Source organism: Gossypium hirsutum, chromosome A01, assembly GCF_007990345.1.
Source record: "Gossypium hirsutum isolate 1008001.06 chromosome A01, Gossypium_hirsutum_v2.1, whole genome shotgun sequence".
Classification (NCBI taxonomy): Eukaryota; Viridiplantae; Streptophyta; class Magnoliopsida; order Malvales; family Malvaceae; genus Gossypium; species Gossypium hirsutum.
In genome coordinates this window covers 38,096,504-38,110,046 of record NC_053424.1, presented here as the reverse complement: position 1 = coordinate 38,110,046, position 13,543 = coordinate 38,096,504, and the positions used below count along the sequence as shown (strand labels likewise).

The 13,543-nt window shown below is 33.5% G+C and overlaps 1 protein-coding gene and 1 non-coding gene across 2 annotated transcripts; one reads left to right on the top strand and one right to left on the bottom strand.

Moving 5' to 3' along the window:
• Positions 1-9,350: 9,350 nt before the first annotated feature.
• LOC107941998 (uncharacterized) lies at positions 9,351-10,382 on the bottom strand. Its single transcript, XM_016875637.1, has one exon. The coding sequence runs from the start codon at positions 10,380-10,382 to the stop codon at positions 9,351-9,353; it is 1,032 nt and encodes a 343-aa protein (XP_016731126.1).
• LOC121206968 (small nucleolar RNA R71) lies at positions 9,823-9,929 on the top strand. Its single transcript, XR_005902141.1, has one exon. It is a non-coding gene; the product is annotated as a small nucleolar RNA R71 (small nucleolar RNA).
• Positions 10,383-13,543: the final 3,161 nt, after the last annotated feature.

Sequence of the window (13,543 nt, the reverse complement as noted above, 5' to 3'; positions counted from 1 at the left end):
GTGATGGCAAGGTCAAATGAATGTGTAATAATGTGGCTAGACTAGTTTATCATGAGTAGGTGGAACATATGTATAATGACGAGCTAATGTTGAATATGTCTTATAAAGGGTGTTTAATCACTAAAATGATGCCATGAGTTGTGAGTTTGATGTGTATAAGGTTGTAAGGGTTTATGGGAAACATGAAGGCTTGGAAAATCGACTAAGTGTTAGCCACACGGGCAGAGACACGACCATGTGTCTCAGCCGTGTGGAGGACATGGCCTAGCACACATGCATGTGGCCTGGCTTATGCTTCAAGTTGTTTATCTGATCTCACAAATAGAGAGTTACACGGAGGTGTTCCAAGCCACACGGGCGTGTGTGACCACACGGTTCAACACACACGGGTGTATGACTTTCCAAAGCATGAAATTTGCTAAGCTGTCCAAAGTTTATCGAAAGTTCTTGGTTTAGTCCTGAACGACCACGATGTATGTTTTAGGCCTCAAAGGCCCGTATAAGGGACGATATACATGCGTTTGAAAAGATTTATTTTGGACAAAAATTTTATGGCCCGGTTTTGCATGTTTGTGAAGTTTAAGTCCGGTAATGCCTCGAACCCTGTCTCGGCTTCAGATACGGGTAAGGGGTGTTATCGGCTGAATTTAAAACCTAGTTATGACTGATTTTTCTTTCTCAATTTCGGTTGAGAAAGATGACTAAAACAATGTGATTTTGATTTTGTTTTAATATTATTAACTTAATAAACCACTTACAAAATTAACCTTTATAACATTTGATAACTTTAAAACTTCAAAATTACCAAGCCAACAACTTCCACTATGTCATTAAAGGTCTAATTGACTTGCAAGGACTCCCATATTTCAAGTTATAACCATCTAATGCCTTTAAACAATAGAATTCTACCTTTACGCGTTACACGATTTAGTCTTTTTTACCAAATTAAACATTTAAATGGTAAAATTTCTTTACGAAACTTTCACATAATAAATCTATCATGCTGTAGACCTCATTAAAATGATAAAATAATATTTTAACTTTAGATTTGTGGTCCCAAAACCACTATTTCGATTTTACCGAAAAACGGGGTGTTACAGCAAATTACAAGTAAATCATTAACATATAATGAAATAATGAGGAGTATTTCACTACCATTTTTCTTTACATATGATGTGGGTTCACTAATGCTTCTTTCAAAACCTATTTCTATTAGATGATTTCAATTCATTCATACCACACTCTTGGTGCTTGCTTCAAACTATATAGTGCTTTGTGTAGTTTGTACACTTTGGCCTTACACCCAGGTACTATGAACCCTTATGGTTGTTCGACATAAATCTCTTCCTTCAGAAAGCCATTTAGGAAGGCTGAGTTTACATCCATTTGATGTATCCTCAAAACATTTTGAGCTGCAAGAGTTATTACTAGCCTTATGGTGTCTAACCTTGAAACAGGGGCAAAACTTTTCAGTGAAGTCTACTCTATATTGCTGGCTAAACCCTTTTGCAACCAACCTTGCTTTATATTTATTGATTAATCCATTAGGATTCATCTTGTTTTTGAAAACCAATTTAACACTAATCACTTTCTTGCTAATTGGTCTATCTAGCAACTCCCATATCTTATTTTTATTGATCATGCTGATTTCATCTTTCATGGATGTTCGCTATTCAGCTTCTTGAACTGCTTCTTCAAAGGTTACTAGTTCTAGCTTCACTAGATTACACTGTTGATAGATTTCAGTGATGGGCCTGGTTCCTCGTACTGGTTGTTTATTGAGTACATCATTTTCAATTTGGTCCCCAATGGCTCATAGATCAGGTTTTGGATCCTTCTATTCACACATCTCCTCCACTGTTGCAGTCCAATTCTAGATTTTTATTTCATCAAACTTCACATCTCTGCTTACTATCACTTTCTTGGTGAAAGGATTATAAATTATATATTCTCTTTTAACACTAAAATATCCAACAAATATCTTTGGCTATGATCTATTGTCTGACTTGTTTCCTGTTTCTTCTAGAACATGAACAAAACAAGTGCAACCAAATACTCTTATTTGAGAAACAGAAGGTTTAAAACCATACTAGGACTCAAATGATGTCTTCCCTTCAACAACTTTAGTAGGTAGTCTGTTTAGCAAGTAAACAACAGTGTTTACTGCTTCTGCTCAAAATTCATTTGGTAGTTTACTTGCAAACAACAAGTAGAGAGCCATGCTTATTACAGTTCTATTTTTTCTTCCACTTACTCCATTTTGCTGTGGAGTGTACACATTTCTCAATTGATGATAAACACCAAAATATTTGCAGAATTTTTGATACATTTCTAAGGTGTATTCAACCCATTGTCTGATCTTACCATTTTGAACTTGTAGTCACTTTGGTTCTCAACCATGGCTTTAAATTTGAAGAAGATTTAAGCCACCTTGGACTTGTTCTTCATGAAGTATACCCAATAGAACCTTGTACTGTCATTAATAAATAACACAAAGTAATACTTCCATTTGGTAAACTTGTTTTCATGGGTCCACAAATTTTAGTATGTACCAAGTGTAATTTTTTAGTGGCTTGCCATGTTGTGTTCGCAAGAAATAGAGACCTAGCCTATGTTCTAAGTTAGCACACTTCACACACATCTTCACGATTAGCCAAGTTTGATAGGTTTTCAACCAGGTTATTCTTGGACATATGACTTAAAGATTATTAGTTAACATGTCCCATCCTTTTATGCCATAACTTGGTTTCATCTAGTGAGCTAGTATATGCTACTGAAGTTGTTAAGTTCTAGTTGACAGCAAAGCTTCTATCAACCATTTTTTTTTTTGAAATAAACTCACATCCACTTGGATCAAGGATTAGAAATTTGTTGTCTTTAAATACAATTGAATATTTTTTTCTCAAGCAACTGACCTACACTTCGCAGATTTTGATCTATGTCAGGAACTAAAAGAACATCTGTGACAAGTTTAGTACCTGATGAAGTTTTGATCAAAACATCTTCTTTTCCTACTGTAACAACCCATTTTCAGTGAAATCAAACAGTGGTTTCAAGACCATAAGTTTGAGCCAGAAAGAAAATTTATTTTAAAATTATTGCATGGTTTTCAATATGATAGAAATGTCATATAAAAATTCTGATAAGAAAATTTTACTGATTATATGCTTAATTACGGAAAGGACCAAATTGCATAAAATGTAAAAGTTGAATTCTAGTAGCTGGAAAGATTAAATAGCTATGGAATTCAAAACTTGAGGTCCTTATATGGTAATTAGACCATTAAAGAAAAGTTAGTAGATATTTTTGGTGATTCATCCATGGAAAAATTAGAAATCGTTAAGGACTAAATTGGAAACTAAAATAATTAAAAGATGATAATAGATATCATCTTATTTAATATCATCTTCCCCAAAATTTGCATGGAAACCCTAGAAGAGAGAGAAGAAACTAATCAAGCTTAAGTAGGTAAGTATTCTTGTCCCGCCTTTAGTAATTTTTATATTTTTGAAACCAAGATAGTTCAATCTATCTATTTGGAGGATTAATTTGAAAAGTTATCAAAGTATAGAAATTTTGCCATGGATGAATATGCTGAAAATTTGAAATTTATGGTAGAAAATAAAAGGCTTTTAATAGATAAAAAAAACTTTTACAAAGTGAATTTTGATGAAAATGAGATTTAGGGACTAAATAAAATTATGAAAATTGAAGAAAAATTATGAATTTTATAGAATACATGTACTATAAATTTTATATTGAAATTTTGGTTAGGCTTGTGGAATGACGGGAAAATGTGCAAGTGTACACAATCACAACAAGTAATAAAGTGACAAGTAAATCGAGTTATCGTACCCACAGGGATAGTGAAAGAATTATTTATGAAATTAATTGTAAAACACTTTGGTGAAGAAAAAATAATTTGGTTTTAGAAGATGGGCAAAAACTATTTAAAAACGAAGTAAATGATTTAAATAAAACAAACGAGTCCTAGTGCACGATTTCAAATAAGATTTAATCAATGTAACATACTTGTGTTGGATTAATTATATTTCTTGATCTCAGAATTATTAAACTCATGTTTATACTAATACGAATAAATTCACAGCAACCCGGTATTTTGCTAACTTATGAACAAATTTACATACAAAAATCCATTCATCTCTTGACATATCTCTATGTCAATTCAATCGACTAAACAGATTCTAGCAAGCAAAACATGCTATTTCGCATACATACTCATTAAATTGAACCAATCTCTTGCATATCCCTATGTCAATTCAAATGATTAATTAAATCTAATAAGCATATAAAAGACTTTGTGAAGTAACAAGGCATCCCTACCTTGAAACAATTTAATCACAATAATCTTGCAAGTTATGCAAGGTAATAATATCGCCAGATACATTGCTAATTTACCCTTCAGCTACCTTAGAAGAATAAACATGCACTGATTATGTAATGTGTCCATTAATTACAATTTCAATCTGTTTAAATAATTAATTCATTAGTTACCTCACAGTCGTAACGCAAGAATAACTTAGGCATTATTTTACTTAACCTAGCAATTTATCGAGGCCTATAACAACATAAACATCATTTTAACAATTCAAGCAGGCATAATATAATCAACCCAAGACAAACATAATTTAAGCTGAATTGATTAAAATAACCATTTCAATAGAATAAATATTCATAAACATGTTCGTCAAAACAACAACAAAAATTAAAGAGTTAGGGAACAAGAAGCAAATCCAGTGTTTTTCCGTGGCTTGACTAGTTGCTCCGTTCCTCGTTCTTCGTTGGCCTTGGCTTATCAAGGTGGCTTATGAACACCTAATTGCTGCTCACAAATGGCTTATGGAAGCCTCTTTCTCAAGAGGAGAAATTGGCACTTAAACAAGAGGGAAATGGGATGGAAAAATGAGAGAAAAGTGAGAGAGGGAATGAGAGAATGATGTGAAGTGAGGGATGGATAAGGGATGATTTGAATGATCAGCAAGGGGTGGCTTTTATAGCTGAATATGGCAGATAAAAATATCAAAAAGAATCAGCCTAAGAGACCTCCCTTGGCCGGCCACACACATGGCAAAGTTGAGAGTTTCAACTTTTCTATTTTAGGCTTGAGGCAATTTCGTAAAGCCACAATTAAAGGAGGGGTTTGAATGCATTTTGAAAGTTCTTAAAGGACCTTTTTGCAAGCATATTTAATCAGCTAAAATGCTGATTTGGGTCAGCCTATGTATGGTTCTGGGCTGCCCATTTAGTGGCTGATTTGGTTCACTCAATATGGTTTGACCAGTGCGGTTCAACTGAACCCTTTCTCCATAATTAATTAAAAATAATTTATTTAACCCAAATTAAATGGGAAATAAATTAAAATTAATTAAATTATGAATTAAGACACATTTCTGGACCGTCTTAGGCTAAAAATTAAAGTACCTCGATACTTCAAATTGCTTCTCGGTTTTGTGCTTTCAGCAGTGTCAACCGAGTCAATTTTCACCCTTTGCGCGAATCTGTCGAAAATAGTCAAAATTAGTCGAAGTTAAGTATAAAATTAAATAAATACACCATGTTGATATTTTTAACATGACTTAATTATTTTATAATATTTAATTATTTTTCAACAAGAATTTAACCGAATTTGCATGAATTTAAGAAAAATTGGGTATGAAAAACTATATAAATTTTTGTGTTTCCACAAAATTCATTGCTCGTCCCGAGTAATGCACAAATTTTGAAAAAAATTTCTTGGAAACACCTTTGAAAATTTCCTTTAGAAAAATTTTTCTCAAAATTATGGATAGAAAATACTTATGCTCAAAAACAAGAAATCTGATGATTATGCTAACTTAAGTATACATATTGTTAAAATTAAATTCAATAACTTATTATAATAGCAAAATTTAGACTAAATGCTTTTGTAACAAGACATGTTAACCCTTACCAATTTGATTTTTATTCCTTTATTCAAGACTAAGTTGCAATCATTAAGCTTAACTTATGTCTTCATATGTTGATCGTAGCAATTTCCCTCCACTAATGTAGGTAGCATGAGGACTTTGAATTAATAGGTCTTTATCAAGGTTGTAACGTGGCTAGGCTAGGGGTAGGTGAAGGATTGATAAATTTGGTTTAAAAACCCTAGACTCAACCTGAATCGAAACTTTGGAGTTTTTACCTTCGATACACCAACTTGACTTTTATATGCTTTTTTGCACATCTCTTTCAAATACATGTGCTCTCTCTCTTTCTTTTTTTTTCACGAGCACTTACTTTGTGTACTACAATTCTCGAGCAATTGATACTTCTTTTCAACTCCCCCAAACTTATATTTCAAGTACATCTTGAGTATTACTGAGTCTAGTGTTTGGGACAATTTTAAGATCATTAAGCGAAGAGTAAGGGCTAATTATTGTAAGGGTCGAAATAAAATTAGGCCATATAGTCTCAAAATTAGGTTTCAAAGGATAAAATTTTACCATGGTGGGCTTGAAAGGCTCAAACGGTCCGAACAATAGTTGCCTAAATCATTTCCAACGTTCCATGCTCCCTAAGATCTTGCCTCAAGAAACTACTAAGTCAATTTTAAAGACTTAAACTTTCATGCTAACCTAACTTTCCTAAAGACTAAAAAATTTTAGGGTACAAATTTGCATGTTTTATTAAAAATACATTCATGTCATTATTAAGCTAACATAATAATTTTTTGAGATAATAGAACTTTATTCATACTCAAATTGAGCATACTTAACAAAAATCAGATTTTTGAAAATAAATCCTAATCATAATTAAAAGAAAAATTTTATTCTTAGTGGAAATAATTCAAATTTTCGATCCCCCAACTTAAAATGAACAATGTCCTCATTGTTTAAAGTGAACAGATACTATACACCAGGTAGGATTTTAGAAAAGAGGAGCTGAGTCAATTTGACTGCTTAAGTACCAAGCTCTTTCTAAATCCAATCCTAGACATGTGTATATCTATTGCCACACTTTATACTTTGTGACTTGCTCATATTTTATTAGTGATTTTCCTCTCTTGTTTTATTATGCAAAAAATTAAAATAAAATAAAATAAAAGATTCCTAATTCAACTTAATCCTAAAAATAGTCTAAGAACAAAAATAAAGTAAAGTCAAGATCCCCCTTCATTTATTTGCAGATTCTTCCGAATTCAACTCGTCTTTTGCTCCATCATCTTTGTTTTTGCATGAATCGTTTCACTTCCTCTTCAATAGTGGACTCCATGGTTCAAATATGAAATCTGGAAATGCAGGCACAAAAATAAATGGGTTATGAAATATATATTTTTTAAATGCATATCTGATTGAGTCATCCCGTATTTTTGAGTATCTCTAGTAATCTTGTTGCTGCAACTACATGTGTTGCAACATAGCCATTATACCAAACTGTTCACTTCGTGGAATGGTGCTACTTAAAGGGACTCTTAGAGTCGAAGTTAGGAGATCTATTAAGCGTGGTTTCAGTTTTGGGCAGGTGGGTAAGTAGTTGAGGGTAAGGTTTTAAGTTGAAGAGGGTGACGATTTTAAGGATAGTTTAGGTACAGTAGTTAGTGACTTCGAATGAAGGTGTTTGGGGTGGTGATTCAGAGAGTTAAGGATGCAACGTTAAGGTGTTAAGTGAGATGCACTATTGGGCTACTTGGGAGTGGTGGTGGAGCAAGGAAAGGGCTGTAGGTTTGTACGGAAAAGGTTTGAATATTTCTCTTCTTAGTAGTGTCTTAAGCCCAATGGTAGTTCGTTTTTGGATCCTAGGCTCTTATACTGAAAATAAACTAAAAAAAAACACTCAAAGAAATTAGTGCTTGGGTTAAAAGTTGGCCCTTTATTCAACAAAACAAATACTTAAATTCTTTGGGCTACTTAGAAAAATATTTTTTTTAAAATTACATTAAATTAAACTCCCAGGAAAGATTGGAGGGGTCATGGATGGTCTCGCTTAAGTCCCAATCTCCTAGACAGAGTTTTAATTAATGTAATGAACTAAAGAAAATTTTATCTAAGTCTACCATTTTATTCAAATGAAGAAAAAAACTAAAAATGTAAAATAATGGTAGAGAAAGTGAAGAGAACTCCCTCTATTTTATTTAGGATCGTCATTTACCATGGTGGTGTCAAATGGCCATTTGTCATACGAACCATAATCATCTAGGAAGTAATCATATTCTTTCCCATAAAATCTGTCCAACATCTTATTAGGGAAAGAAAACCCATAATGACCTTTCCTGGTGATCTTGTTTAACTTCCTGTAGTTCCTGCAAATCTTCCAACCCGTGGCTCGAATATGTGAAATAATCCATCCAGTACCCTTCTTATGCCTTTCCAAAATCACAAGTACCTCTTCTTCTTGATCTTTGGTGAACTCAATTGAAATAATGATAGACAAATTCGAAGGCAGACCCAAATAGTCATATTTCAAATAAGGAGACAAAATTTTTAGTTCCAATTTAGTTGGCTCTTCAATCAACGACTTTGGTTGCGTATACTCCCGATATGATAACTCTAATGATTCGAGTGGAACTTCTTGAGTGAATTCCTTCGAATTAGCTTCTAACCAAGCTAAGCATTCATTGTCTTCATCATCACTTGGTGAATCCTCCAGTAGAATGTGTTCTAATGGATCATCTAAAGAATTGAGCTTTAATTCTATAGAAGCTAGTGATTCCTTCTTCAAAATAGCAGAGCAGTCTTCAACTATATCTTGGGATTTAGCAGCATCGAATTCATTAAAAGTCACCTTTTCATCAAAAAATTTTTTCAACTGAGTATCTTGTTGCTGCTTCTGGAATCGTTGATGATATGGCAATGGTGGAATCTTAGCTTTAACCGAACAACTCTTCTATGGAAATTTCTCTGCATTTGAAAAGGGTGTTAGATAATCAAACCTAATTTGTTTAGAGTTTACCTCATAAAGGATCACTGAATCTAACTTTTGTGATACAGGAGTTTCAACACTTCGTTGAACTTCCTCTTTGTCTTGAGCTCGAACAGGCTCATCTTGAACCTCTACCACATTGGGCTCCAATGTTTTTCCACTTGGCAAAGAGACTGTTTTGTAATTTTCTTTGCCCAAAATTTTGGATTTTCTGTGTCGCTTGGCCAAATACCTTGGGGTTTATTTTGAAGTTCATTCATTAGCTGACCTATTTGATTCTCCAGATTTCTTAAAGTGGTATCATTCTTCGCTATGTATGCCTTCTGTAGATTCTCAAGATCACTTGAAGATTCAGTTGGTGGGGGTTGTTGCACTTGTTGAGAATATTCTGATGGATAATTTGGTTGAAATGGCATAACAAAGTCGCTATGGCCCGCCCATTGATTACTCTATGCAGAAATTGGATAATTCTTCCATGAGGAGTTGTAAAAATTTGATTGTGGATCATTCCAATTCTGATTTCCCATGTAATAATTTGAATCTTGATTCAATGGGCAATTTTCAAAGAAATGGCCATCTCCACAATATTCACAAGAAATATTCTCGAACTGGTTCAATTGTTGACCTGTCAGATTACCATTGAAACCATTAAAAGTTATGTTCTTAAGCATAGAAGACATAGAGGATACCTGGGCTGCCAAAGAAGCAAGTGTGTCCGCTTTATGTACTCCTACTGCTCGTCTTTTTGAGGCTGCTCGGTTGGTCGGCCACTGATAGTTATTACTGGCAATTCTTTCAATAATCTTGTAGGCATTTTTATAAGACTTAGAAAAAAGGGCTCCATTTGCCGAAGCATCCACCATCATTCTAGTATGAATATTAAGACCAATATAGAATGTCTCCATTTGAACGCAACAAGGAATGCTGTGATGAGGGCACTTTCGTAGTAACTCCTTGAACTGCTCCCATGCCTCATATAAAGATTCTTTATCAAGTTGCTGAAATGAAGTGAATTCATTTCGGATCATGGTAATTAAAGATGGAGGGAAATATTTCATTAAGAAACATTCAACCAACTCTTGCCATGTAGTTATGGAACCGGACGGTAGGGAGTTCAGCCATGCTAGTGCTCTATCTCTTAAGAAGTATGGAAATAATCTCAGTCTCAAGGCATCCTCAACCACCCCGACTAGTTTAAAGGAGTCACTCACTTCCATGAATAGCCGAAGATAAAGATGTGGATCTTTAGTAGGAATCCCACTAAATTGACCCATATTTTGCAACATTTGGAATATGACCGACTTCATCTTGAATTGTTGTACCTCAATTTCGGGTCTACTAATACTTGGATTGAGTTCGTTGAATAGAGGAATGAGATATTGTTGAATGGCACAGTTTCTATCATCGGCAACAGTGATCGGATTGTGAGTATTATAAGCGAATGTTCTTCCTGGATTTTGGTTTGGAATTTCAAAATTCATATCTTCGGTCCTTCTTTGGTTCGCTTGTCTTCTCCTTTATCAGAAAGTCTTTTCAAATTCAGGGTCTATGAGGATTAAGTCAATGATTTGATAAATACTCAATAACTCCTAAAACAAACACACACACACACAAAAAATAGAATTAAAACTTAGAAGAGAAAAAAAATAGACCCAAAATGAAAAATTAACAATTTCACAAATAATGTCTTTTAAAACAGTCCCCGAAAGCGGCACCAAAAACTTGGAATGACGGAAAAATGTGCAAGTGTACACAATCGCAACAAGTAATAAAGTGACAAGTAAATGTCGAGTTATCATACCCACAGGGACAGTAAAAGAATTATTTATGAAATTAATTGTAAAACACTTTGGTGAAATAAAAATAATTTGGTTTTAGAAGATGGGCAAAAACTATTGAAAAATGAAGTAAATGATTTAAATAAAACAAAAGAGTTCTAGTGCACGATTTCAAATAAGATTTAATCAATGTAACATACTTGTGTTGGATTAATTATATTTCTTGATCTCAGAATTATTAAACTCATGTTTATACTGTTACGAAGAAATTTACAGCAACCCAGTAATTTGCTAACTTATGAACAAATTTACATATAGAAATCCATTCATCTCTTAACATATCTCTATGTCAATTCAATCGACTAAACAGATTCTAGCAAGCAAAACATGCTATTGCACATACATATTCATTAAATTGAACAAATCTCTTGCATATCCCTATGTCAATTCAAACGATTAATTAAATCTAATAAGCATATAAAAGACTTTGTGAAGTAACAAGGCATCCCTACCTTGAAACAATTTAATCACAATAATCTTGCAAGTTATGCAAGGTAATAATATCCCTAGATACATTGCTAATTTACCCTTCAGCTACCTTAGAAGAATAAACATCCACTGATTAAGTACTGTGTTAATTAATTACTATTTCAATCCGTTTAAATAATTAATTCATTAGTTACCTCACAGTCGTAACGCAAGAATAACTTAGGCATGATTTTACTTAACCAAGCAATTTATCGAGGCCTATAACAGCATAAACATCATTTTAACAATTCAAGCAAGCAGAATATAATCAACCCAAGACAAACATAATTTAAGTTGAATTGATTAAAATAACCATTTCAATAGCATAAATATTCATAACCATGTTCGTCAAAACAACAACAAAAACTAAAGAGTTAGGGAACAAGAAGCAAGTCCGATGTTTCTCCGTGGCTTGACTAGTTGCTCCGTTCCTCGTTCTTCATTGGACTTGGCTTATCAAGGTGGCTTATGAACACCTAAATGATACTCCAAAATGGCTGATGGGAGCCTCTTTCTCAAGAGGAGAAATCGGCACTTGAACAAGAGGGAAATGGGATGGAAAAATGAGAGAAAAGTGAGAGAGGGAAACGGACGTCTGGGCCCATATGGGCCGTATTTTGGGCTTTGGACCCAATTTCATTGTTTGACTGTTAAGGTTGCATATGTCACTCGAGATGACTGTGACCTACTGTTGGGTCGGTAAGTGCACCTAGACCCCTTAGTTGGTTAAATGACTGAAATACCCCTACATGGTAAATTGATTGTTTTGCCCTTATGTTGCAAAATGATTATTTTCCCTAGTTGGTAAAATGACTGAAATGCCCCTACATTGTAAATTGATTGTTTTTCCTGTATGTGGCAAAATAACTGTTTTGCCCTAGTTGGTAAAATGACTGAAATGCCCCTACATGGTAAATTAACTATTTTGCCTCTATGTGATAGATGTTTATATTTTAGCATGCTACTGGAACTATGTTGAGTACATATATAATATTATGATATGAAATGACATCTGGTATGATGCATTGCATGGGGGTGGGTTTTTATCTGATTGGAGGAAGTGTATTGTACTGGCAGCTTTGCTACAAATCACTAATGGCTCTAAGCCTATTATACTGGCAGCTCTGCTGCAAATATTGTTTAGTGCCACAACTGATGCTAATTCTGGAGTGTAAGGATGGGTGGGTTGATTATATCCCCACATGGAGTGTAGGGTTGGACGGAGATAGAGTGTAGAGGCTGGATGGGTAGGACTTGCATACTGTTTACTGTTACTGCATTATTTACTGTTATTGCACTGTTTGCTGTTACTGTAATGGGCCAAGGCCGAACATATGACTGTTTTTGTATTGAGTTGGGCTAAAGCCGAAACTGATATTGTCACTGTTACTGATATGGGCTTAGGCCCAGACTGTATTTTCTCACTGTATGTTTGACTGTTTGTTTGTTAAGGGATTGTAACAACCTAATTTAGACCCTAGTCGGAATGGTGGTTTCGGGACCACGAATTTGAGTCAGAAAAATATTTAAAAATTATTTTCTATGTTTATTATGTGTGAATTTATATTTGTGAACTTTTCGTGATTTAATTTTGTCATTTGAGTGCCTGATTAAATAAAAGGACTTAATCGCGTAAAATGAAAATTTGATGGCTAATTATAAAAGGGCCAAGATGAGGGTGTCTTTATAAAAGGAAGTGCTTATGTTGCAATTATGCCATTGATTTTATAGGTGGATGACAATGGAAATAATATAAGTGATAGTATAATGTTTTATTTAAGGTTAAAAATGTAAATTAAAAGTTAAGTTATATAATATCATAAAACATAAAAGAATAAAGCCATGTTCATAATCTTTCTTCTTGACCGAAACTTAATAAAAATAAAGAAATAAAAGAAATCTAATCTTTCTTCTTGACCCAAACTTAATAAAAATAAAGAAATAAAAGAAATCTAGGGTTCGACCTCATTCAAGCTTGATTAAGGAATGGGTTTATCTCAATTTTTGATAATTTTTATGTTTTTAAGATCGTTGCTAAGTTATCTTCAAGACCCATGCTTGGATTTTTTATTTTGATGAATATTTTGAGTTATACCATTGATGAGAGCTTGTGATTTTTGTTTTTTGATGATGAAATATGAAATATATGTTTTAGATTAACATGTTTTATATTGGAGTTTTTGATGATTTTGAGTAATTAGGACTAAATTGAAAAAATAATAATTTGAGGGACTAAAATGTAAAATAAATGAAATATATGGACTTGTATAAATATGGGTAAGATTTGGCCTAACATGAGTATAGGGAAATTTTGCATATTTTGTGTTTTGTATAAT